Genomic DNA, 24,995 nt, shown 5'->3' with positions numbered 1-24,995 from the left:
TGGATAAAGGCCTCCCTACTGTATATGACTTATATATATATATATACATTTAGTGTGAGGTTATAGAGAAGATTTTTTTTTTTAAATTGGCAAATGTTTCGCAATTCTTGCCCCATCCCTAAGGCCTTTGACTATGTCCCCCTTTTGCCATACCAAATTTGAAAAGAATTGGAAATGTAGTTATTATGAAGAAGTTAAAAATGTTCAATTGTTAATACAGGACAGCTGATGGACACATACACTGTACCGATTGTTATAAGTCACCGACTTAAAAAACAACTTGATCCACACAACTTGCAAACACCTGTATTTGGATTTGGTGTGGATCTGCTACTTTTGAAAAGAATTGTTTTAACAATTGTTTAATTAATTTCCTGTATATTCCCATATAATACTTTGATCCCCTACTGTGGCCCTACCCTACTCCCAGGGACAATAATTTAAACAAACATGAACCTACTCTGTTAGGAAGCTTTCATAGATTTTCACTTTTCTATAAACCCTGCAGTTATTCTGGAGAAGATTTTTAAAGAATTCAAAAGTGAAAAGTGAATGCTACTGTGAAAAACAGACAAATTTTGATCAGAAAAGCTCACTTGAGCCTTCTACTCAGGTGAGCTCAAAATATTTGGGAATGAAAATAGGGTTGAAATTCACAATGAAAGTTCACAAGTGTCAGATCTGACAGGTTTAATGTGTGAGAATTTCTTTACTTATTCTCTCTAGAGGTACTCGAGCTTGAGTAATTTCATCGCCAGTGTTGATGGTGTCGTATTCCTCCACCGTCAGGAAAGGCAACTCCTCCTTTGTACCGCAAATTGTTTTCATATCATACTCCACCGTTTCTGAAGAACCTAGAGAGAAATATCTGAAGTGTTAAAATAAAGCATTCGGGATCATTTTTAAAAATATGTGTATTACACATGCAAATCTTTTAGGAAGATAATTGGACAATATGCATATCTACAAATAGCAATGAAGCATTGCACAAAGTTTCAAGTCTATCCAATAAGCCATATAGGAAGAGAAAATCAAACCGAAACAGATTAATAAAAAAATGAAGTGGGCATCTCCAATATAGATGTATAAGAGACCTTACAGAAATATATTTTGGAAATGGATCATTGACCTACAAAAGCCAAAAATACTTCTAAACTTTAAGGTGAAATAATGCAAATCAAAGGTGTCATAACCCAAAATCAAGGCATAATAACACAAAGATAAGGCGTAATAATGCAAAATAAGGGCGTTATAACATGAATGAGGGCTGGCGTGATAACATGAATGAGGGCATGATAACATGGATGAGGGCGTTATAACATGAATGAGGGTGTTATAACATGAATGAGGGCGTTATGACATGAATAAGGGCGTTATGACATGAATGAGGGCGTTATAACATGAATGAGGGCGTGATAACATGAATGAGGGCGTGATCACATGAATAAAATTATTTTAATGAAAAAGAACAGCGTAATAACAAAACGTAAAAAAAAAAGTGTTAATGCCTTAAGACCTAGCATTAAATAACACGAATCAAAAGGCCTTTGAAAGGCGAAAACGTGTAATAATGCAAAATTTGTTTCATTTGCGTTACCATGCCTTTGATTTGCATTACATTAATGCCTTTGATTTGCATTATATTAATGCCCGTGATTCGCATTATTAGGCCTTTAGGAATATTTTTTTGATTTTTAAGTGATCCTAATCTATGGAGCGCCAAATTAACATAAACTCAAATAATTGAAGATATCTTCAATTATTTGAAGATATCATCAATGATATCTTCAATTCTGAATTATTGCGCGCATTAATTGAATTGATGAGAACATTAATTCTTCAGCTGATTTGATGCGCGCTTTAATTGAATTAATGATTTCTTCAAATGAATTAATGATATCAACAATTGAATTGATGCGTGCTACAATTCAATTGAAGAGAGCAATAATTGATATAACGCGTGCATTAAATCAATTGATGAGAGCATTAATTGAATTGATGCGCGCATTAATTCATTTGATGAGAGCAATAATTGATTTAATGCGCGCATTAATTCAATTACTGCTCTCTTCAATTGAATTAATGATATCTTTAATTCATTTGAAGAGAGCAATAATTCTTTTAGAGAGAGCAACTATATAATTAAAGATATCTTCAATTCAACATATCCACAATTGAATTAATGATATCTTTAATTGAATTGTTGCTCTCTTTAAAAGAATTGATGCGCACATTAATTCCTTATACAAAAGCATTGTAAATGATTTAAAGATATCTTCAATTGAATTAAAGAGATCATCAAATTATTTATACCGAGCTCTAAATTAATTATTGCGAGCAATATTTCTACGAAATTGATGCTCTCATCAAATGAATTGAAGAGAGCAATAATTGAATGAATGCGCGCATCAAATCTATTATTGCTCTCATTAATTGAATTAATGCGAGCATCAATTGAATTGAAGAGAGCAATAATTGAATTAATGCGCGCATTAAATCAATTATTGCTCTCATTAATTCAATTGATGCGCGCATTAACTCAATTGATGAGAGCAATAATTGATTTAATGCGCGCATTAATTCAATTAAAGAGAGCAATAATTGAATTGATGATATCTTCAAATAATTGAAGATATCTTCAATTATTTGAGTTTATGTTAATTTGGCGCTCCATACTAATCAGCTTTCATATTGACCTGTTTCATAGTACATACATATTTCATATTGCCCCGTTTCATAGCATTTCATATTGACCTGTTTCATAGTAATCATAAACTTTGACATAGGCAGGTTTGGGGTCCTTCAGTTCAATTTCTTGTTCTACATTAAACTGGAAACATCTCGTAAAGGCATCAAACTGGAAAGAAGAGAAATACACCATTATATTTCAAATCTAAAAACAATCTCCCTCCCTCCCCCAAATCATAAACTTGGTGTCTAATTTGTATGGGATACATGTATCATTGTGATGACAAGTCGCACTAATGGGCCTCTCATTTAAAGGAGACTGTAACCCATTTAACTCATGCATAAATTTTAAATTCAACAGCTGTAAAGGAAAAAAAAAAAAAAACACCCCCTCCCCTCCAAAAAAATGAGGCCCATGAGCCTCAATCTCACCTACTCTCCTTATTTAGAAGATTAAAATTTTTTTTACCTTCTTTATTTTCACAATTTTTCCACCCTTATTATGACCACACCAAAGCCAAACAAGGTCATACCCAACTGTAGTCCACAGAACCTAAGGATGCCCTATATTTCCCTATTTGCTTGCATATTCAGATATGACTATAAACCTGGCCTGGCCACGCACTCCCAGGGAATGCTTGCATATTCAGATATAACTAAACCTAGCCCGGCCATCCATTCCCAGGGAATGCTTGCATATTCAGATATGACTAAACCTGGCCCCGCTGTTCTTGAAAAATAAGATTTAAAAAAAAAAACACCAATTAATTCTGATCTAAAACAAATGGTACCCTACTGAGGGTACACCCTATCCCCAGCCATAATTTGAATAAACTAATTTGAACTACCAGATAATGTTTACATACCAATATTACTACTCACGCCCCTGATTGAGAGTGTTTTCCTATCCCCTTTGAAAACCTCCAATAAATCAACCTCTATTTAAGTCCCACTTACCCTTGGTTTCAACAAACTTGAATCTGCACTAATTGATATTGCCTATGAACATGGCTAATCATACATATGTGTAGCTTACCTGAATGAAGCATTTGAACTTTAATCCCCCATTTTAGCCTCATCCGACCTCTGGAACCCACAAATTTAACATACTTGACTCTGCACTACCCAAGGATGCTTGATTTTTCATATGACCAATCATGGCCCTGTTGTTCTTAAGAAAAAGATCTTTAAAGTTTTTTCCCTACAACTTCGTTCCCTTGGCTTACTCCCATGTGGGGCCAAAATTTGAGCAAATTTGAATTTGCAGTACCTGAGGTTGCTTGCATATTAATAAAAACTATAATCAGGGCCCTGCTGTTCTTGAAAAGATTTTTCTTACATACCCCCATTTAAAACTTTGATACCCTATTGTGGTTCCACCCTAACCTTGGGGCTATGATTTGAGGAATTTTGAATTTGTACTCTTTAATGAAGCTTTCACACAATTTTTTTTAACCTTTTCTGACCCAGTGGTTTGTAAGAAGAAGATTTATAAATCACCCCACCCTATCATAACAAATTGCTAATTATCTCCCCTTGCAAGGGGAATAAGAATTCTAAAATTTACAAACTTGAAAGTCCTTTACCCAAGGATGCTTTGTGCTAAATGTAGATCACATTGGTCCAGTGGTACTGGAGAAGAAGATGAAAATGTGAAAAGTTTACAGACAGACGGACGGACAAACGACGGGCAACAGATGAAAAGTTTACACCTGTAATAAACTCAACACTTACATGGTCAAAATAAAAGTGTACTACATTTCCATCGATTTCAAACTTCTGCAATCCTATCGAGTTCAATTTGCTTGACAATATCTGAAAATAAATAATATTCATATCAAATTTCATTCTAAACTAACTGATAAGTCAGTATTATATAATTGGTGACATGAAATGGCGTAATGGACACTTCTACATATGGCATAGTTAAAGGAGACAGTAGCTGTTGTAATTATCCACTATAAACTATATATACAGAGAAAATGTGGCATCATTGGCCTAGTGGTTAGGCCGTCAGACTCGAGACCAAAAGGTCGTGGGTTCAAGTCCTGGCCGCGGCAGGGCCGACGTTGTGTCCTTGGGAAAGGCACTTTACATGAATTTCCTCACTCCACCCAAGTGTAAAAGGGGTACCTGGCTATAGACAGTGAAAGATATTGTTAGAATGTTAGTGCTCTAGCGCTTGTAATGGCAGCTTGCAGTGTATGCTTCTTAGGAGGCTGAGAAAGTTCTAGATTGATATAAGGTCTGCCGGGGTAATAATGGATTGTAAAGCGCTTTGAGCAGCATACGTTGAAAAAAGCGCTATATAAAACCAATCATTATTATTATTATTATCAAAACCTCGCTCTTCTGAAATACTCTATACACATACCATATTAAGTGAGTCTCTTACGGGCACCCAACCAGTTTGCATTTTCACATCCACAATCGCCATCTTGGTTTGGACACTGGCTCCAGTATATCTACAAAAATCAGAGATCCCTACACTCAACGGCAAGTGATAAAAATGTTAACATGTTTGCATAAAACAGTACAATGACCTGTATCTCTGTATAACAAGAGGTACTGTGAGCAATGCTCACTAAGAATACCCCCCGCTTACCCCAATCTCCCAAAGGGTGTTGGTAATAGGTAAAACCTCTGTATTATGATCCAAAAGGTATCTCGGAACACAGCATCTCCATGCGATGAAAAAAGCCGTTAAAGAATTTAAATGGAAACCATATTGCTACTTCGATGTCGAGTGCACGTGACCTTTGACCTTTTGACCCCAAAATCGATAGGAAACATCTTCATCCCATGGGTAGTCCATATGTATGATATGGTGACTGTAGGTGGAAAGGATAACGCTTTAGAGCCCGGAAACCATATTGCTACTTCGATGTCCAGTGCGCTTGACCTTGGACCTTTTGACCCCAAAATCGATAGGGAACATCTTCATCCCATGGGTAGTCCATATATAAGATATGGTGACGGTAGGTGGAAAGGATAATGCTTTAGAGCCCGGAAACCATTGCGTCTACAGACGGACGGACAGACAGACAGACGGACGGACAACCCGATTCCAGTATACCCCCCCCCCCCCCAACTTGTTGCGGGGGGTATAATTACATTCACTGTATCTTTTCACTTATGTAAAACTTATACAGTACCAATTTGGATGCACCAGATGCGCATTTCGACAAATAATGTCTCTTCAGTGATGCTCAACCAAAATGTTTGAAATCCGAAATAACAATAAACTTTTAGAGCTATTTTAGGGAAAAACAGATCGAGTGCCAAAAAAGTGGAGTCAAATTCGTCTAAGGATCAGAGCTATGCTTTCATCATGCCATAAATACAGTCATGTTTGTTGCAAACTAGTTCAATGCAGGTTTTCTAGTACCACCTGTCTGCAAAATCATTACCAAATATGGAGTGTCATCAAGGTCAAAGGGTGAATTGGCAGTTCCATTTAACGTAACAAATCGGTCAACCATTATATTTTAGATCTTAATTCTAGTTTATATTTATGATAATACATCCTAAGAAATATTTTTTTCTGCAGTGCCAGCTACCTTCATCACCCGATGAAACAACAAAAAAAGCATTTTATCATATAGCTAATAAATAGTCTATTATAAAATCTGCGTAAAATCTAGAGAATGTTAGCGTTCAGTATCCTGAGAATTTTTTGAATGCTAACTTAATTGCATTGCGTAAATTGTGTGCACCCGAAACATTCCGAGTATGAGCGTTCAATATTGACATAACGACGTAAACAAGCCAAAATGGCAGATGACGGTCCTCCGAATCTGACAGGGCCGGTATTTAATATTCATTTTATTTACTTAAACAAAATGTTTTACTGTATATAAATTATGATGACCCATTCACAAAATCAGTTTGCTTCATGCATCAATGACGGGTTTAATGTTGAACAGTTAAGAAATGCATGCTGATATTGCACACCTTCACCTTAGATGCCAATATTGATGAATTCTTGTCTATTTTGGAGTAGTTTGAGTGAAAAGGGATATAGTTTAACAACTAAATACTTTAGCTATATAATAAAAGGGTTATTGAACTTATATTGGTGAATATTGACACTCGTTGGCTGTCAAAATGCACTCGCAATCTCGTGAATTTTTACAGCTAACTCGTGCCAATATTCACCAATATAAGTTCAATAACCCTGTATTATTGTTTAAATAGTATGATAGTAAAATGACCAGTTTCTGATTGATTGATTGATTGAATATTGTTTTACGTCCCGCTCGAGAATATTTCACTCATATGGAGACATCACCACTGCCGGTGAAGGGCTGCAAAATTTAGGCCTATGCTCGGCCCATTGAGCAGGGAGGGTTCTTTAGCGTGCCACACCTGCTGTGACACAGGACCTCGGTTTTTGCGGTCTCATCCGAAGGAACAACCCCATTTAGTCGCCTATCAGTTTCTGAATAGAGTACGTGATATAGCTTACCTGACACAAATGTTGATGCTTCTCTTGGCACAGTGGCTCACTGTATCCTTAGATCTAAGAGTGGACACTTTTACAAAGAAGCCCGACCCGCCTTTCTTTGCAGGAGTGTTATATTTTACGTTAGCCTGTGTAGGGAGAGAAAATCTATCTTTACTGGCAATTATCCGATGGTGTCATCAGTGAACTGTTTTCTATCAGGATGAATTTCTGATCATAGTAATTCTAGTGGAGTGGAATAAGAATTCAGTAAATGAAACTATACCTGAATTAAGGCACACCCTGCCCCTTTGACCATTACCGTCAGTTCGTTGGGTATAAGGGGTATTGGCTCACTCTGAAGAACCAGTTTATTTTCGTCGCTGATGCCATAAGCTTTTAACATTTGTTTTCCACTGATTTCGACTGTTATGTCTGTCCCGCCCTGATGTATCAAGCTGCCATACACCGATAGCGCTTGTAGAGCTACAATAGTGTCCTGAAATGTATGATTATATCATCGTGATTATAATATACAGATAGCACCTGTAGAGCTACGATAGTGATTATAATACACAGATAGTGTCTGTAGAGCTACGATAGTGATTATAATACACAGATAGTGACTGTAGAGCTACTATAGTGATTATAATACACAGATAGTGACTGTAGAGCTATGATAGTGATTATAATACACAGATAGTGACTGTAGAGCTACGATAGTGATTATAATACACAGATAGTGACTGTAGAGCTACGATAGTGATTATAATACACAGATAGTGACTGTAGAGCTACGATAGTGATTATAATACACAGATAGTGACTGTAGAGCTATGATAGTGATTATAATACACAGTGACTGTAGAGCTACGATAGTGATTATAATACACAGATAGTGACTGTAGAGCTACGATAGTGATTATAATACACAGATAGTGACTGTAGAGCTACGACAGTGATTATAATACACAGATAGTGACTGTAGAGCTACGATAGTGATTATAATACACAGATAGTGACTGTAGAGCTACGATAGTGATTATAATACACAGTGACTGTAGAGCTACGATAGTGATTATAATACACAGATAGTGACTGTAGAGCTACGATAGTGATTATAATACACAGATAGTGACTGTAGAGCTATGATAGTGATTATAATACACAGATAGTGACTGTAGAGCTACGATAGTGATTATAATACACAGATAGTGACTGTAGAGCTACGATAGTGATTATAATACACAGATAGTGACTGTAGAGCTACGATAGTGATTATAATACACAGTGACTGTAGAGCTACGATAGTGATTATAATACACAGATAGTGACTGTAGAGCTACGATAGTGATTATAATACACAGATAGTGACTGTAGAGCTACGATTGTGATTATAATACACAGATAGTGACTGTAGAGCTACGATAGTGATTATAATACACAGATAGTGACTGTAGAGCTACGATAGTGATTATAATACACAGATAGCACCTGTAGAGTTACGATAGTAATTATAATACACAGATAGTGATTTTAGAATTACGATAGTGATTATAATACACAGTGACTGAAGAGCTACGATAGTGATTATAATACACAGATAGTGACTGTAGAGCTACGATAGTGATTATAATACACAGATAGTGACTGTAGAGCTACGATAGTGATTATAATACACAGATAGTGACTGTAGAGCTACGATAATGATTATAATACACAGTGACTGTAGAGCTACGATAGTGATTATAATACACAGATAGTGACTGTAGAGCTACGATACTCGGATAGTGATTATAATACACAGCGCCTGTAGAGCTATGATAGTGATTATAATACACAGCGCCTGTAGAGCTACGATAGTGTCCTGTAGTCTATAATCCTTATCTCTCCAGATGTTCATGTCAGGTCTTAGATTCAGAAAATGAGATTTCACCTTATTCAATATCGAAGCTGTACTCGAGTTTCATCTTATTCAATATCAAAACAGTATTCGAGTTTCATTTTGTTCAATATCGAAGCAGTACTCGAGTTTCATCTTATTCAATATCGAAGCTGTACCTGAGTCGAGCTGAAGCCTCCCTGGGGGTTTCTCTGTTTGCTGAGCCACATTACAATTGGTTTAGCATTGACGACAGCTTCCGGTTGATTTCCAACAGTGTAAGCCAGCAATGCATAAGAAGTCATTTCCACTTCTGCCGATGGGGCTCGATAATATATATCCCAAGGGTTTCCGGTTTTCTCTTTTTCAGGTTCGGTGTCACGTGACCAGTATACCATATCAGCTGAAAAAGTACCGGAAACAATACACATGATGTCCGCTAGAAGATCCCAATCGTGGGAAATCCATGGTCCGTCCCACTCCTTTTACCTCAGGTACAAAGGTAAAAGATGTGCGACTGACTCTGGGTTTCTGACATATTGAGATCTACAATATATTAATCCCAGTGTTTTACCAGATATCTACAACATCCCAGTGTTTTTACCAGAGATTTACAATATCCCAGTGTTTTACCAGAGATTTACAATATCCCAGTGTTTTACCAGAGATTTACAACATCCCAGTGTTTTACCAGAGATCTACAACATCCCAGTGTTTTTACCAGAGATTTACAATATCCCAGTGTTTTACCGGAGATTTACAACATCCCAGTGTTTTCTTAAAGATGTACAACATCCCAGTGTTTTTACCAGAGATTTACAATATCCCAGTGTTTTCTTAAAGATGTACAATATCCCAGTGTTTTCCCAGAGATGTACAACATCCCAGTGTTTTACCAGAGATTTACAATATCCCAGTGTTTCCCCAGAGATTTACAATACCCCAGTGTTTTACCAGAGATTTACAATACCCCAGTGTTTTACCAGAGATTTACAATATCCCAGTGTTTTCTTAAAGATGTACAATATCCCAGTGTTTTACCAGAGATTTACAATATCCCAGTGTTTTACCAGAGATTTACAATATCCCAGTGTTTTCTTAAAGATGTACAATATCCCAGTGTTTTCCCAGAGATTTACAATATCCCAGTGTTTCCCCAGAGATTTACAATATCCCAGTGTTTCCCCAGAGATTTACAATACCCCAGTGTTTTACCAGAGATTTACAATATCCCAGTGTTTTCCCAGAGATTTACAATATCCCAGTGTTTTCCTCAAGATTAACAATATCCCAGGATTTTCCTAGAATTCTACAATATCCCAATGTTTTCCCAAAGATCTACACTATTGCATCTATGAAAATTGAAGAAAATATATATCCATGCAGTCTGCATATCTTTAATGCCCATAAAACCACTGTGAAATGAAAATTTCTTAGCCAGTCAACTTACAGAAAAAAAATACTGACATTTCAATTCAACATAAACAGTTACCAAATATAGATTGTAAATAAAAGATTGTTTGTGAATGGGGGTTGTAAAAACAGTGGGGGCAACTGGTAACTTCTGCATATTAAATCATCTTAAAGGGGCATTAGTTGTCATTTTGTCACCAAAAATTGAATTCAATGAAAATTGCTCTATATCATATATTTCAGACTAATAGCACCAGTAATCAATTAATTATTTCAAACACTCAGCATTCAATTAATCATTTCAAACACCCTTTAACCTCAAAGCAGGCACATGAATGTGTAATTAAATACAATCATGTAATTATTGTCTTGCAAGACTATAATTCTTCTTATGCATTTCTTTACACTGAAAGTTAGTTTTATTAAGTTTCTCTTTTTTGTACAAAATAAATGTTTTTATTAGTCATTAATATATATATTCCTATGCCATTGAGAGATTTTGAAAAAAAAATATGCTTTCATAGCTAATGCCCCGCCCCATTAACGGAATATGCAAATTACCCTATGCTATTCTATTACATGTACTTTCACATCTCATTCCCCTAATATTTAGCCCTCCTTTGACAATTACCTCCTTTCCTTTTGAGCTTAGAGCGTAGTAATGCCATGATTTCTAATCGCCTAGTATACTTGGTGCTGTAAAGGGTGTATGCATATGCCATCAGACTCAACATATAGGTGTCCTTCACCTCTTGAAGGTCAAGACAACGAAGAGCACTGAGCACGGCTGGATCCTGTGAACGTTTATAATCAATATATTTATACATGTGTATATCAATGCTTTAATTTGAAGAATACTTGGTTCTGATTCAAAAATACAGTCAAATCTCGTTATCTCGAATTCGATGGGACCAAAAAAAACCCCAACAAACTTCAAGATATTCCAAGGATTCGAGATATCGAGGATAAAATACTAATAAAGATTAAGTGGTTGGGACTTCAAAATCACTTCGACATATCCATGGTATTCGAGATACCGAAATTCAACTGCATGTTTTTCCATTTACTATCAAATGGCTTTATCATAAACTGCATCCTTTATTACATGAAATCTCCTCAACTACTACAGTCAACTTACAGATTTTGGCAGACCAGCTTCCAGCATCGCAATCATCACAAAAGCTGTGAGTGTCCCCTCCTCGTCGTTCCCTTTCCCCCAGCCTCCTTTCAGATAATAGCTGTGCGTGTAGCCAACCTTTGGAAAACAGCCCAGCTCATTCTGCTTTCGTCTGAACCATGATATGCTGGTATTCAAGTCCACCCGGTCAATATCTATGTATTTCTGAGACTGACCGAGACACTTCACGACAAATGCTGTCAGCCACGTGCTTCCGCTGGTTCCCTCCCCTCCTCCAAATGCCGAATACGAGCCATCCGGATGCCTGTATTTCAGTTGTCTCTGATAACCTGGTGATTGTAAACTGTATCATGTCACATGAATACTTGTAACTATTAACCATATCTTGCATCAATGGCTTCAAATGTATGGGTATGTTGTTGTTGGTTTATTTCGAAGAAAGAAGCTATTTAAAAAAAAACTACCTGTGATGTGATTAAGTACATGTATATATAATTTCAATATTTAGTATTTGACCAGGTATGAAAATTATATATAATAAATCTGGCTACAGAGAGTTAATACTTTCTCTAAATGTTTAGTGTTACAAAATAAGCTGTCCATACATGATCATCTGACCTTCATGTCATTTAAGCATTCTACAACATTATCTTAAGAATAAACAATACAATGAAAAGAGTGTCTCACAGAACTTCAATTCTTCATCTAATTTCAATGAAAAAACCCACCGTGTAATAATGACTTTCTACTCAATAAAACAAGAGTACCACAAGGAGTACACCATATGCCTGTTAGACTTTCAGTACAATATCTGTAACCATGATGAAAAAAAGTCCAGAAAATTATTTGACCTACTTCTAACCCTGAAGTAGGTCACAGTGCACCAATCAAGTTGAAATGTCAACAGATTATGAATTTCTCTGAGAGGGCAATACCTGTATTTAGAATGAAAAAAATCTGGAAAACTTTTTGACCTAAATGATGAAAGAAAGTCCAGAAAATTATTTGACCTACTTTTACCCCTAAAGTTGGTCATGGTGCACTAATCCAGCTGAAATGCAAACTGAACTTATATTCCTCCGAGAGGAAGCTTTTAACTAAATTTCAGGGCAATATCTATATCTGTAAAGAAAACAAGATTTTTCTACTAAGTGATACTATGACCTTGACCTTGAGAAACAAAAAGCATTCTCCGCTTGGCATAAGGTGTATGTGTACCAAATTTGACAGTCCTTGCCCCAATGTTTTCATACTAAGTGAAACTACGACCTTGACCTTTGACCCCAAGAAACAATAGACATCTTCCTCTAGTCATGGTGATCAAATGTACAAAGTTGTAAGAACCTAGAGCTTACAGTTCATTTTGTATTTTGCCTACAAGGTCTGGACAGACGGAAAGACAGACAGACGACGTCATACCATAATACATCCCGTCTTTGATGGGCGTCCAATAAAAACCACCGCATCATTCTTACACGGATAAGTGACTTTCTACTCCATTATTATGCATTTTACTAGTTGTTCTTATTTGATAGTGTCAGCTGCATATTTAGAAAAGCAACATAATTTACATATCCAAAGATTTGACCTTAAAAAAAATTGAGACTAAGGGAAAACTTGTTTCATGTTTTTAGTCTCTAAATTTAAACTGTACAAGACACAATCATTGATTAAGAGTTTCTTTTACACCATAAAATAAATGTCAACCCTGGGCAAACTGTCAAAAAATCCTAATCCATAAAATAATGTCAACCCTGGGCAAACTGTCAAAAAATCCTAATCCATAAAATAAATGTCAACCCTGGGCAAACTGTCAAAAAATCCTAATCCATAAAATAATGTCAACCCTGGGCAAACTGTCAAAAAATCCTAATCCATAAAATAAATGTCAACCCTGGGCAAACTGTCAAAAAATCCTAATCCATAAAATAATGTCAACCCTGGGCAAACTGTCAAAAAATCCTAATCCATAAAATAAATGTCAACCCTGGGCAAACTGTCAAAAAATCCTAATTAAATCAGGAAACATAAGGAAAATAGAAAACTCATCCAACTCCTGGTTGTCTCCTGTACACAAACTTGATCAAGAATTCACATGTCTTCCAACAATTCAAAATGTAATGGAGTGGTAGAAAACAATTAGTATTCTGGGCTTGCATCGTACAACAATGGAGTGGTAGAAAACAATTAGTATTCTGGACTTGCATCGTACAACAATGGAGTGGTAGAAAACAATTAGTATTCTGGGCTTGCATCGTACAACAATGGAGTGGTAGAAAACAATTAGTATTCTGGACTTGCATCGTACAACAATGGAGTGGTAGAAAACAATTAGTATTCTGGGCTTGCATCGTACAACAATGGAGTGGTAGAAAACAATTAGTATTCTGGACTTGCATCGTACAACAATGGAGTGGTAGAAAACAATTAGTATTCTGGGCTTGCATCGTACAACAATGGAGTGGTAGAAAACAATTAGTATTCTGGACTTGCATCGTACAACAATGGAGTGGTAGAAAACAATTAGTATTCTGGACTTGCATCGTACAACAATGGAGTGGTAGAAAACAATTAGTATTCTGGGCTTGCATCGTACAACAATGGAGTGGTAGAAAACAATTAGTATTCTGGACTTGCATCGTACAACAATGGAGTGGTAGAAAACAATTAGTATTCTGGACTTGCATCGTACAACAATGGAGTGGTAGAAAACAATTAGTATTCTGGACTTGCATCGTACAACAATGGAGTGGTAGAAAACAATTAGTATTCTGGACTTGCATCGTACAACAATGGAGTGGTAGAAAACAATTAGTATTCTGGACTTGCATCGTACAACAATGGAGTGGTAGAAAACAATTAGTATTCTGGACTTGCATCGTACAACAATGGAGTGGTAGAAAACAATTAGTATTCTGGACTTGCATCGTACAACAATGGAGTGGTAGAAAACAATTAGTATTCTGGGCTTGCATCGTACAACAATGGAGTGGTAGAAAACAATTAGTATTCTGGGCTTGCATCGTACAACAATGGAGTGGTAGAAAACAATTAGTATTCTGGGCTTGCATCGTACAACAATGGAGTGGTAGAAAACAATTAGTATTCTGGGCTTGCATCGTACAACAATGGAGTGGTAGAAAACAATTAGTATTCTGGACTTGCATCGTACAACAATGGAGTGGTAGAAAACAATTAGTATTCTGGACTTGCATCGTACAACAATGGAGTGGTAGAAAACAATTAGTATTCTGGACTTGCATCGTACAACAATGGAGTGGTAGAAAACAATTAGTATTCTGGACTTGCATCGTACAACAATGGAGTGGTAGAAAACAATTAGTATTCTGGACTTGCATCGTACAACAATGGAGTGGTAGAAAACAATTAGTATTCTGGACTTGCATCGTACAACAATGGAGTGGTAGAAAACAATTAGTATTCTGGACTTGCATCGTACAACAATGGAGTGGTAGAAAACAATTAGTATTCTGGACTTGCATCGTACAACAATGGAGTGGTAGAAAACAATTAGTATTCTGGACTTGCATCGTACAACAATGGAGTGGTAGAAAACAATTAGTATTCTGGACTTGCATCGTACAACAATGGAGTGGTAGAAAACAATTAGTATTCTGGACTTGCATCGTACAACAATGGAGTGGTAGAAAACAATTAGTATTCTGGACTTGCATCGTACAACAATGGAGTGGTAGAAAACAATTAGTATTCTGGACTTGCATCGTACAACAATGGAGTGGTAGAAAACAATTAGTATTCTGGACTTGCATCGTACAACAATGGAGTGGTAGAAAACAATTAGTATTCTGGACTTGCATCGTACAACAATGGAGTGGTAGAAAACAATTAGTATTCTGGACTTGCATCGTACAACAATGGAGTGGTAGAAAACAATTAGTATTCTGGACTTGCATCGTACAACAATGGAGTGGTAGAAAACAATTAGTATTCTGGACTTGCATCGTACAACAATGGAGTGGTAGAAAACAATTAGTATTCTGGACTTGCATCGTACAACAATGGAGTGGTAGAAAACAATTAGTATTCTGGACTTGCATCGTACAACAATGGAGTGGTAGAAAACAATTAGTATTCTGGACTTGCATCGTACAACAATGGAGTGGTAGAAAACAATTAGTATTCTGGACTTGCATCGTACAACAATGGAGTGGTAGAAAACAATTAGTATTCTGGACTTGCATCGTACAACAATGGAGTGGTAGAAAACAATTAGTATTCTGGACTTGCATCGTACAACAATGGAGTGGTAGAAAACAATTAGTATTCTGGACTTGCATCGTACAACAATGGAGTGGTAGAAAACAATTAGTATTCTGGACTTGCATCGTACAACAATGGAGTGGTAGAAAACAATTAGTATTCTGGACTTGCATCGTACAACAATGGAGTGGTAGAAAACAATTAGTATTCTGGACTTGCATCGTACAACAATGGAGTGGTAGAAAACAATTAGTATTCTGGACTTGCATCGTACAACAATGGAGTGGTAGAAAACAATTAGTATTCTGGACTTGCATCGTACAACAATGGAGTGGTAGAAAACAATTAGTATTCTGGACTTGCATCGTACAACAATGGAGTGGTAGAAAACAATTAGTATTCTGGACTTGCATCGTACAACAATGGAGTGGTAGAAAACAATTAGTATTCTGGGCTTGCATCGTACAACAATGGAACATACCCACTCTCATGTATCTGAAAGTATCCTCCAGAACCCTGCTGACTTCCTGGTTAGTGTTGTAGAAGTATTGCAAGACAAAGATATTAGGAGCAAATGAAGCCATATTCTGTTCTCCACAGCCGTACGGCATCTTTAGCAAGTCTTTGAGGTTGGTCAGTGCAGGACCCATTACATCACCTAAGTAATTAAACAAAACAGGTACTAAGATTTTAGGATATGTGTGCTCATCTTCATCATTAACAATTTATCATTTTTTAAATCTATTTATCAAATCATTTAATTTTCATTGTCCTGATGAAATTACAACGATTTCGATTGGCTAATTTTTTTTCCATTTCTGCATCATTTAAGAAAATCTGATTTTGAATTCATGTTGTGCATTGATACGTCGTATGGATTTGAAAACAAAATCCTGATTTATTATTTAAACTCATTAATGTTCTAATATATTTACTAATATTAAATGATAAGAAATGAATATTATAATTCTTTTCTTGATGACGTTAGCATTGGGATTCATTCATTAAATACAGTTCCGCGGTTTATCCCTGTCATTACCTATAACATTGACAGTTCTGCGGTACCTATAACATTGACAGTTCTGTGGTTTCTCCCTGTCATTACCAATAACATTGACAGTTCCGTGGTACCTACAACATTGACAGTTCTGCGGTACCTATAACATTGACAGTTCCGCGGTTTATCCCTGTCATTACCTATAACATTGACAGTTCTGTGGTACCTATAACATTGACAGTTCCGTGGTTTCTCCCTGTCATTACCTATAACATTGACAGTTCTGTGGTACCTATAACATTGACAGTTCTGTGGTACCTATAACATTGACAGTTCCGTGGTTTCTCCCTGTCATTACCTATAACATTGACAGTTCTGTGGTACCTATAACATTGACAGTTCCGTGGTTTCTCCCTGTCATTACCTATAACATTGACAGTTCTGTGGTACCTATAACATTGACAGTTCTGTGGTACCTATAACATTGACAGTTCCGCGGTACCTATAACATTGACAGTTCTGCGGTTTATCTCTGTCATTACCAACAAGAGGTACTCTGAGCAATGCTCACTAAGAATACCCCCCGCTTACCCCAATCTCCCAAAGGGTGTTGGTAATAGGTATAAACTACCTCTTTTCTGAGTGTAAAAAACAAATGGCATGACAAACCGAAACATATTGCTACTTCGATGTCCAGTGTGCATGACCTTTGACCTTTTGACCCCAAAATCGATAGGGAACATCTTCATCCCAAGGGTAGTCCATATGTATGATATGGTGACTGTAGGTGGAAAGGATAACGCTTTAGAGCCCGGAAACCATATTGCTACTTCGATGTCCAGTGTGCTTGACCTTTTGACCCCAAAATCGATAGGGAACATCTTCATCCCATGGGTAGTCCATATGTATGATATGGTGACTGTAGGTGGAAAGGATAACGCTTTAGAGCCCGGAAACCATATTGCTACTTCGATGTCCAGTGCGCTTGACCTTTGACCTTTTGACCCCAAAATCGATAGGGAACATCTTCATCCCATGGGTAGTCCATATGTATGATATGGTGACGGTAGGTGGAAAGGATAACAATTTAGAGCCCGGAAACCATATTGCTACTTCGATGTCCAGTGCGCTTGACCTTTGGACCCCAAAATCGATAGGGAACATCTTCATCCCATGGGTGGTCCATACACATGATATGGTGACGGTAGGTGGAAAGGATAATGCTTTAGAGTCCGGAAACCATTGCATCTACAGACGGACGGACAGACAGACGGACAACCCGATTCCAGTATACCCCCCCCCCCCCAACTTGTTGCGGGGGGTATAATAACATTGACAGTTCCGCGGTTTATCCCTGTCATTACCTATAACATTGACAGTTCCACGGTACCTATAACATTGACAGTTCCACAGTTTATCCCTGTCATTACCTATAACATTGACAGTTCCACAGTTTATCCATGTCATTACCTATAACATTGACAGTTCCACAGTTTATCCGTGTCATTACCTATAACATTGACAGTTCCACAGTTTATCCGTGTCATTACCTATAACATTGACAGTTCCACAGTTTATCCATGTCATTACCTATAACATTGACAGTTCCACAGTTTATCCATGTCATTACCTATAACATTGACAGTTCCGCGGTACCTATAACATTGACAGTTCCGCGGTACCTATAACATTGACAGTTCCGCGGTTTATCCCTGTCATTACCTATAACATTGACAGTTCCGCGGTACCTATAACATTGACAGTTCCGCGGTACCTATAACATTGACAGTTCTGCGGTACCTATAACATTGACAGTTCCGCGGAACCTATAACATTGACAGTTCCGCGGTTTATCTCTGTCATTACCTATAACATTGACAGTTCCGCGGTTTATCCCTGACATATTACCTATAACATTGACAGTTCCTCTCTCCGAGTCCTGGATACTGTTAGATGGAATCTGCAATTTAATCTTTTCCGTTAACTTTAACCCTGGTTCGCCTGATTGAAAGAAAACACGGTATGAATAGTACAATTGAAGTGTGTGATTTTCAGAGAAAACAATATTTTTGCATTGCACTCTAAAAACAAGAGGCCCATGGGCCACATCACTCACCTGAGTCACCTTGGCTTATATATTTAAAGATTTTCCCTATATATTCGCATGTAAATCTAACACCCCCTATTGTGGCCCCATCCTACCCCCTAAGGCTGTGATGTTAACAAACTTGAATTTGCACTATGACGGGAAGCTTTCAAGTAATTGTAAATATTTCTGGCCAGTTATTCTTCAGAAGATTTTTAAAGATTTTCCCTACATGTATAATTATATATTTGTATGTAAAACTATGATCCCCGATTATGGCCCCACCCTACCCCTGGAGGCCACGATTTTAACAAGTTTGAATCTGCACTATGTCAGAAAGATTTTATGTAAATTTGTATTTTTGTGATTTTCTTTTGAAGAGGGCATGGCCTTTCATTTGAACAAACTTGAAAGCCCTTCACCTACGGATGCTTTTTGCCAAGTTTGGTTGAAATTGACCCAGTGGTTCTGGAGAAGAAGTCGAAAATGTAAAAAGTTTACAGATGAACAGACGACATACAACAGGCGATCAGAAAAGCTGACATGAGCTTTCAGCTCTGGTGAGCTAAAAACCTATCAAATTTGTACCAATGTACTCTGAACAGACAAAATTAAATTTGTAACAATGAATACTCTAAACAGACATTTAAATTAAATCTGTAACAACGAATATGATTTGCGACAAGAGCTCAATCTCATGCAGTTGTGATTTCATAAGCAGTTTAGGACATTTCAAGAAATGTAAAAGATAGATAATTACATTGTATATAAATTTTAAAAAATTGTCATAACTCCCATAAGTATTACAATTCAAGAGTTTCAATGACATCAAAAAATTCTCTCATACATACCTGTTGGGCATATGTAGGAAGAGTAAGTGTACTCGTTTTCCACCCCCTCAGCTTCGATCAGAAGTTCCCGCCGAACTGCGTCGGATACCCCTGTAGCCTCCCTGCTCACGATACTGTTACCACAGGTACCATCGTCAGCGATAGATTCCGCCTGAAATGATATTGTGTCACCACTAATCCAATAAAATAATAGCTAGATCTAATTAAAGCCCATTGCAACATTTTTTGTAATTGATATTTTGTGTCACATGATATATACTTTGAAATGTACATTTTCTGATTGGCAACATTTAGTATGCATTATATTAATATATTTTTGACATTTTTTGATTTTGCCGATGTTGAGAGGCATACCTGTGTCTGAATGTTGATTTTGCCGATGTTGAGAGGCATACCTGTGTCTGAATATTGATTTTGCCGATGTTGAAAGTCCTACCTGTGCCTGAATGTTAATTTTGCCAATGTTGAGAGACCTACCTGTATCTGAATGTTGATTTTTCCGATGTTGAGAGGCATACCTGTGTCTGAATGTTGATTTTGCCGATGTTCAGAGGCATACCTGTACCTGAATGTTGATTTTGCCGATATTGAGAGTCCTACCTGTGTCTGAATGTTGATTTTGCCAATATTGAGAGTCCTACCTGTGTCTGAATGTTGATTTTGCCGATGTTGAGAGTCCTACCTGTACCTGAATGTTGATTTTGCCGATATTGAGAGTCCTACCTGTGTCTGAATGTTGATTTTGCCGATATTGAGAGTCCTACCTGTGTCTGAATGTTGATTTTGCTGATATTGAGAGTCCTACCTGTGTCTGAATGTTGATTTTGCCGATATTAAGAGTCTTACCTGTGCCTGAATATTGATTTTGCCAATGTTGAGAGGCGTAACCAAGTAACGTAAAGTTTCAGATTCTCCACCACAAACACAAACTGTCCTTGTCCGCATGATGGCAGCTCTGTGGATGGTGAACTCCTTAGAGTTCACTATTGACACTCTCATCTACACAAAAAAAAACTTTCAAATCTTTTCTGAACCCTTTACTACAATAATTTTGGTAGACATTCAGCAAACTGAGTCGCTGAAGGAAGCTTTCATTTTAAATTTCAGCTTTTCTGGCCCAGTGGCTCTTGAGAAGAGAAATTTTAAATGACACCATCCTATTTTTGCATTTTTGTGATTATCTCCCCTTTGAAGGGGGCATTGCACTTCATTTGTACAAACTGAAATCCCCTTCACCTAAAAATGATTTACGTCAAGTTTGGGTGAAATTGGCCCAGTGGTTCTGGAGATTTTCCTATATAGTATCAGTATGTAAAACTTTGATCCCCTATTATGACCCAACCTTACCCTCGGGGGACATGATCTAGCTACTCTATATCAGGAAGCTTTCAATAAAATCTCCATTTTTCTGGCCTGGTTGTTCTTGAGAAAAAAAATTTTTAACTATATATTTACATGTAAAACTTTGATCCCCCTACTGTGGACCCATCCTACCCCAAGGTGTCATGATTTTTCCACTAAGTCAGGAAGCTTTCATGTAAATTTCAGATTTTCTGGCCAAGTGGTTCTTGAGAAAAAGATATTTAAATTACCCCACCCTATTTTCGCATTTTGGAGATTATCTCCCCTTTGAAGGGGGGATGGCCTTTCATTTGAACAAACTTCAATCCCCTTTATCCAAGGATGCTTTGTGTCAAGTTTGGTTGAAATTGGCCCAGTGGTTCTGGAGAAGATAAAAATGTGATAAGTTTACAACAACCACAACAACAGATCACGGAAAGTTTTGATCAGAAAAGCCCACTTGAGCCTTTGGCTCTGGGATTATACACATATTGTCATGATTGTAAGGTTCAATAATTACACTCTTGTCTATACTTTTGAACTGATATAACCATCACACAAATGCAGTGCCCACCGTTGAAATTTTTTTATAATGAACATATAAACAAACGAACAAATAAAAACTTCTGGTCGTCAATGACACATAGTATTACTTAGAAAACACGTTCCTTACCACGAGACATTCTGTCAGATAGTTAAACACTTTCACCAGCACCGGAACCACCTCATTCCTGACGGCCGAGTACGGAAGTGTGAAGGACAAAAAGAACGGCTGGAACGCTGTGATACTGGTGACGGGGGAAATTCCGATCCCAGAGTCCGTGTTTAAACATACGGCACTCCCCTTCCACTCAGTAATAGTGTCCGGGATCTGTCGCATTAGTGTATTCTGACCGGAATCTCTGAAGTGGAAAATAAAATACTGCCATAACCGCTGACACGTTTGTTTATTTTACGCCCAATTCGAGTAACAATTAAATTACAATACCATGTAATCTGAGGCTTATAGTGAATAACCGAATACCATAAAAGTGGTTATCTATACTGGGGGTTACATGTAAGCTGCGTTTTTCCACGTCCAACATCCCGCGTGGGGGAAAAATACAGGGTAACTGAATATAATATATACTACATCAAATATTTATAACTACACGTGTGGGGGTAGTTTCCGCGCTTATTACGTGACCGTGTAATTAGTGTAAATTTCCCCCGCGCATAAATAGGCACTTTTACAGTATAGCATCATTGGAGAAATTCCCTATCAACCATTACCTTCTCAAGATATAACAAAACCATTGAGAGATAAATACGGATTAATGTCAGCTGCGATAGATGTATGGTATACACATGGTTGATTGCTGATACTAGCAGATGACAAACATAATGTTCATAATGAAATATCTCTAAATATCACAGATCTTGTAGTCCTTACCCCCCCCCCCCCCCCCCCCTAACCAATATCTGTTTACTTATGAGATATACAGTGACCCCTCGATATATTGCAAACTTTTGTTCAAGACAAATTTAGACAATAAAGCGGGGGTGGCAATATAACGAATTCACCATTACTGACAAATTAGCCGTGCAGTCAAAAGAAATTCAATACCATCAAGTTATTTGGACTTCATTCTGTATAAACATTTAGATTATCATAAGTTTAATTCAGCAATTACTAATAATTAACCTGAATACCTTGTCCAGACTGTCACACTTCACTGCACCGCTATCAAAGTACAGGTGTGATTACCGATGGGTGCCAAGTAATTGGCATTATATTATCGACGGTAAACCCTATAAAATTTGACCATTTTTTGGGGTGAAAATCAGTGGCATATGGCAATATGCGTGGTTGGCATTATAACAGAGGAGTTAACATGGGAGGAAATCTGTTCTTTAGGATTTTCAGGGAACAAGCGGTGGTGGCATTATAACGGGGGGGCAATATATCGAGGGAACACTGAATCTTTTTTGTCATGAGATAATAAAATTTATCTCTTTTGTCATGAGATAATAAAATTATCTCTTTTGTCATGAGATGATGAAAAATATCTCTTTTGTCACAAAAGAAATAGTGTATAAGCGGATTTGATTTTTGGCATAATTAGTGAGAGTGATGAGGTCGCTAAAATTGAATATCTCTAACAATTTATTCCATATCAGAGGTAATAGTTACCTTTACTAGAATTATAAAGTCCCTAAAATTAGTTCTTGCTAAATACATATACCCAATTCTATAGAAAAATCACTTAAAATTTGAGTCTCGCTCAAAATTCCGCTTGTACTGTATATATATAAATTAATTCTCATAGATTGATACATTTTGTAAGTTCATGCTAACCTGTTTGGACAGGATGTCAACCATGTAAATGAGCATTGTAAATATTCCCCTTAAAATCAAAAGTTGAAAATTTTAAGTGCAAATTGGAATAGAAATCTCTCATACCCGATGATTTCTATTTCCCAAAGCCATGTTTCTGGAAAAAAGCTCCTGACATCATCACTGGCTGTTAAATCTGCTGTCGAGGGTACCTCGTTACCATTTATTTCTGAATAAACTGTCAATTTTGAGGAAAAAAATATTACATTGTATTCTTTAATGTACGTGGGTTAATTATATTTTTTGTTTCATTTGATTAAACGTTAACACACACACACAAAAACTTATTTCATTGGAAATGTTATCCAAACCAGGTGTTTTCTTCAACTTTAACAAATATAGTTTATAAAAACCCTGTTTGTTGAAACTTTTTAATGTGTTATTCATATCTGGAGAGAACCTCTTTATTTGCCCTCTGTTTAAATTAGAGGATCCAAATAAGCCTGAAAACCATGGAGGAATTAGCTATGAATAATAGTACCGGAAAATTATTCAACTTAATATTGTATAACAGACAAATTTCTAATTCAAAAAAACATCATTCACAAATCACCAAATTTAATAGGTTTTTCAAAAATTGCTAAAACGCATCAAAGATGCGTATGGCTGAGTTGCAGTTTGGAAAATTATGCACGCTTGCATTCACGAAGTAAAAACATGCACTTATTTAATATAGTTTATAAGTATGAAGCTTTGAATGGCCACAATAGGTATTTAGTGTGATAATGACCTTGACCTTTGGCCTTTCAAAAGCAACATGAATCTTGAATGTCATCAGGATAATTTTGAAGTCTGATAAACATGCACCAGCAATTACATCTATAAAAGTTAGAGGCAAGCTCAAATCTACAGTATATAGTGAAAAAGAGACCTTGACCTTTGACCTCAAAATAAATGCGAACCTTCCTCTTTTGGATGTGATCAAAATATGGAAGTCTGACAAAGATGCACCAAGTAGTATGAAAGTTAGAGACCTGACAAGCTCAAATCTACGGCATTTAGTGGCAAAGTGACCTTTGACCTTTTGACCTCAAAATAAATAGGAACCTTCCTCTTTTGGATGTGATCATGTTTATGTAAGTTTCACAAAGATGTCCCTAGTAGTATGAAAGTTTAGATACATGTATTTATATTTAAGTTTCTATTGAATATTAAAGACGACATATCATCTAAATGGTTTACACACATACACTATATATATAAACACAGTTTGGCACCGTTCTGGATCGAGTCAGAACCTCCGGAGATCATGAAATTGACAATTTTGGTAGAGATCTTCCTGCTCATGTTGTAGAGAATAAGAATTTTAAAATTTGTCAATTTTTGACAGTATTTGCCCCGCCACTACGGCCCCAGGGGTGCAAGAGTCGTGAAATTTACAATTTATGGCCCCCTTGTTAAAAAATGCTTATAGTCATACCAAATCTGAAAAAAATTGGAATGATAGTTATCAAGATGCTAGAAATGTTCAGCTGTTAATGCACGGCGGACGATGACAGAAACAAACCAATACGGAAGTTACGAGTTCCCCAAGAG

At 36.8% G+C, this 24,995-nt stretch overlaps 1 protein-coding gene across 1 annotated transcript in view; it reads right to left on the bottom strand.

Moving 5' to 3' along the window:
- Positions 1-24,995, bottom strand: part of LOC125666608 (pregnancy zone protein-like) — a 64,232-nt gene that overhangs the window by 4,031 nt on the left and 35,206 nt on the right. Inside the window, exons 23-37 of the mRNA XM_056151733.1 lie at positions 23,526-23,637; positions 21,756-21,984; positions 20,588-20,740; positions 19,742-19,892; positions 18,713-18,805; positions 16,289-16,465; positions 11,566-11,894; positions 11,059-11,221; positions 9,194-9,417; positions 7,419-7,631; positions 7,157-7,281; positions 5,063-5,153; positions 4,423-4,503; positions 2,755-2,857; positions 714-854 (exon numbers count right to left, since the gene is read on the bottom strand). Coding sequence (XP_056007708.1) covers positions 714-854; positions 2,755-2,857; positions 4,423-4,503; positions 5,063-5,153; positions 7,157-7,281; positions 7,419-7,631; positions 9,194-9,417; positions 11,059-11,221; positions 11,566-11,894; positions 16,289-16,465; positions 18,713-18,805; positions 19,742-19,892; positions 20,588-20,740; positions 21,756-21,984; positions 23,526-23,637 — 2,385 coding nt within the window. The remainder of the gene's footprint in view (positions 1-713; positions 855-2,754; positions 2,858-4,422; positions 4,504-5,062; positions 5,154-7,156; positions 7,282-7,418; positions 7,632-9,193; positions 9,418-11,058; positions 11,222-11,565; positions 11,895-16,288; positions 16,466-18,712; positions 18,806-19,741; positions 19,893-20,587; positions 20,741-21,755; positions 21,985-23,525; positions 23,638-24,995) is intronic.

Source organism: Ostrea edulis, chromosome 10 (genome assembly GCF_947568905.1).
Source record: "Ostrea edulis chromosome 10, xbOstEdul1.1, whole genome shotgun sequence".
Lineage (NCBI taxonomy): Eukaryota > Metazoa > Mollusca > Bivalvia > Ostreida > Ostreidae > Ostrea > Ostrea edulis.
Note: the sequence above shows the minus strand (reverse complement) of the source record. Positions and strands in the feature narration are given on the sequence as shown.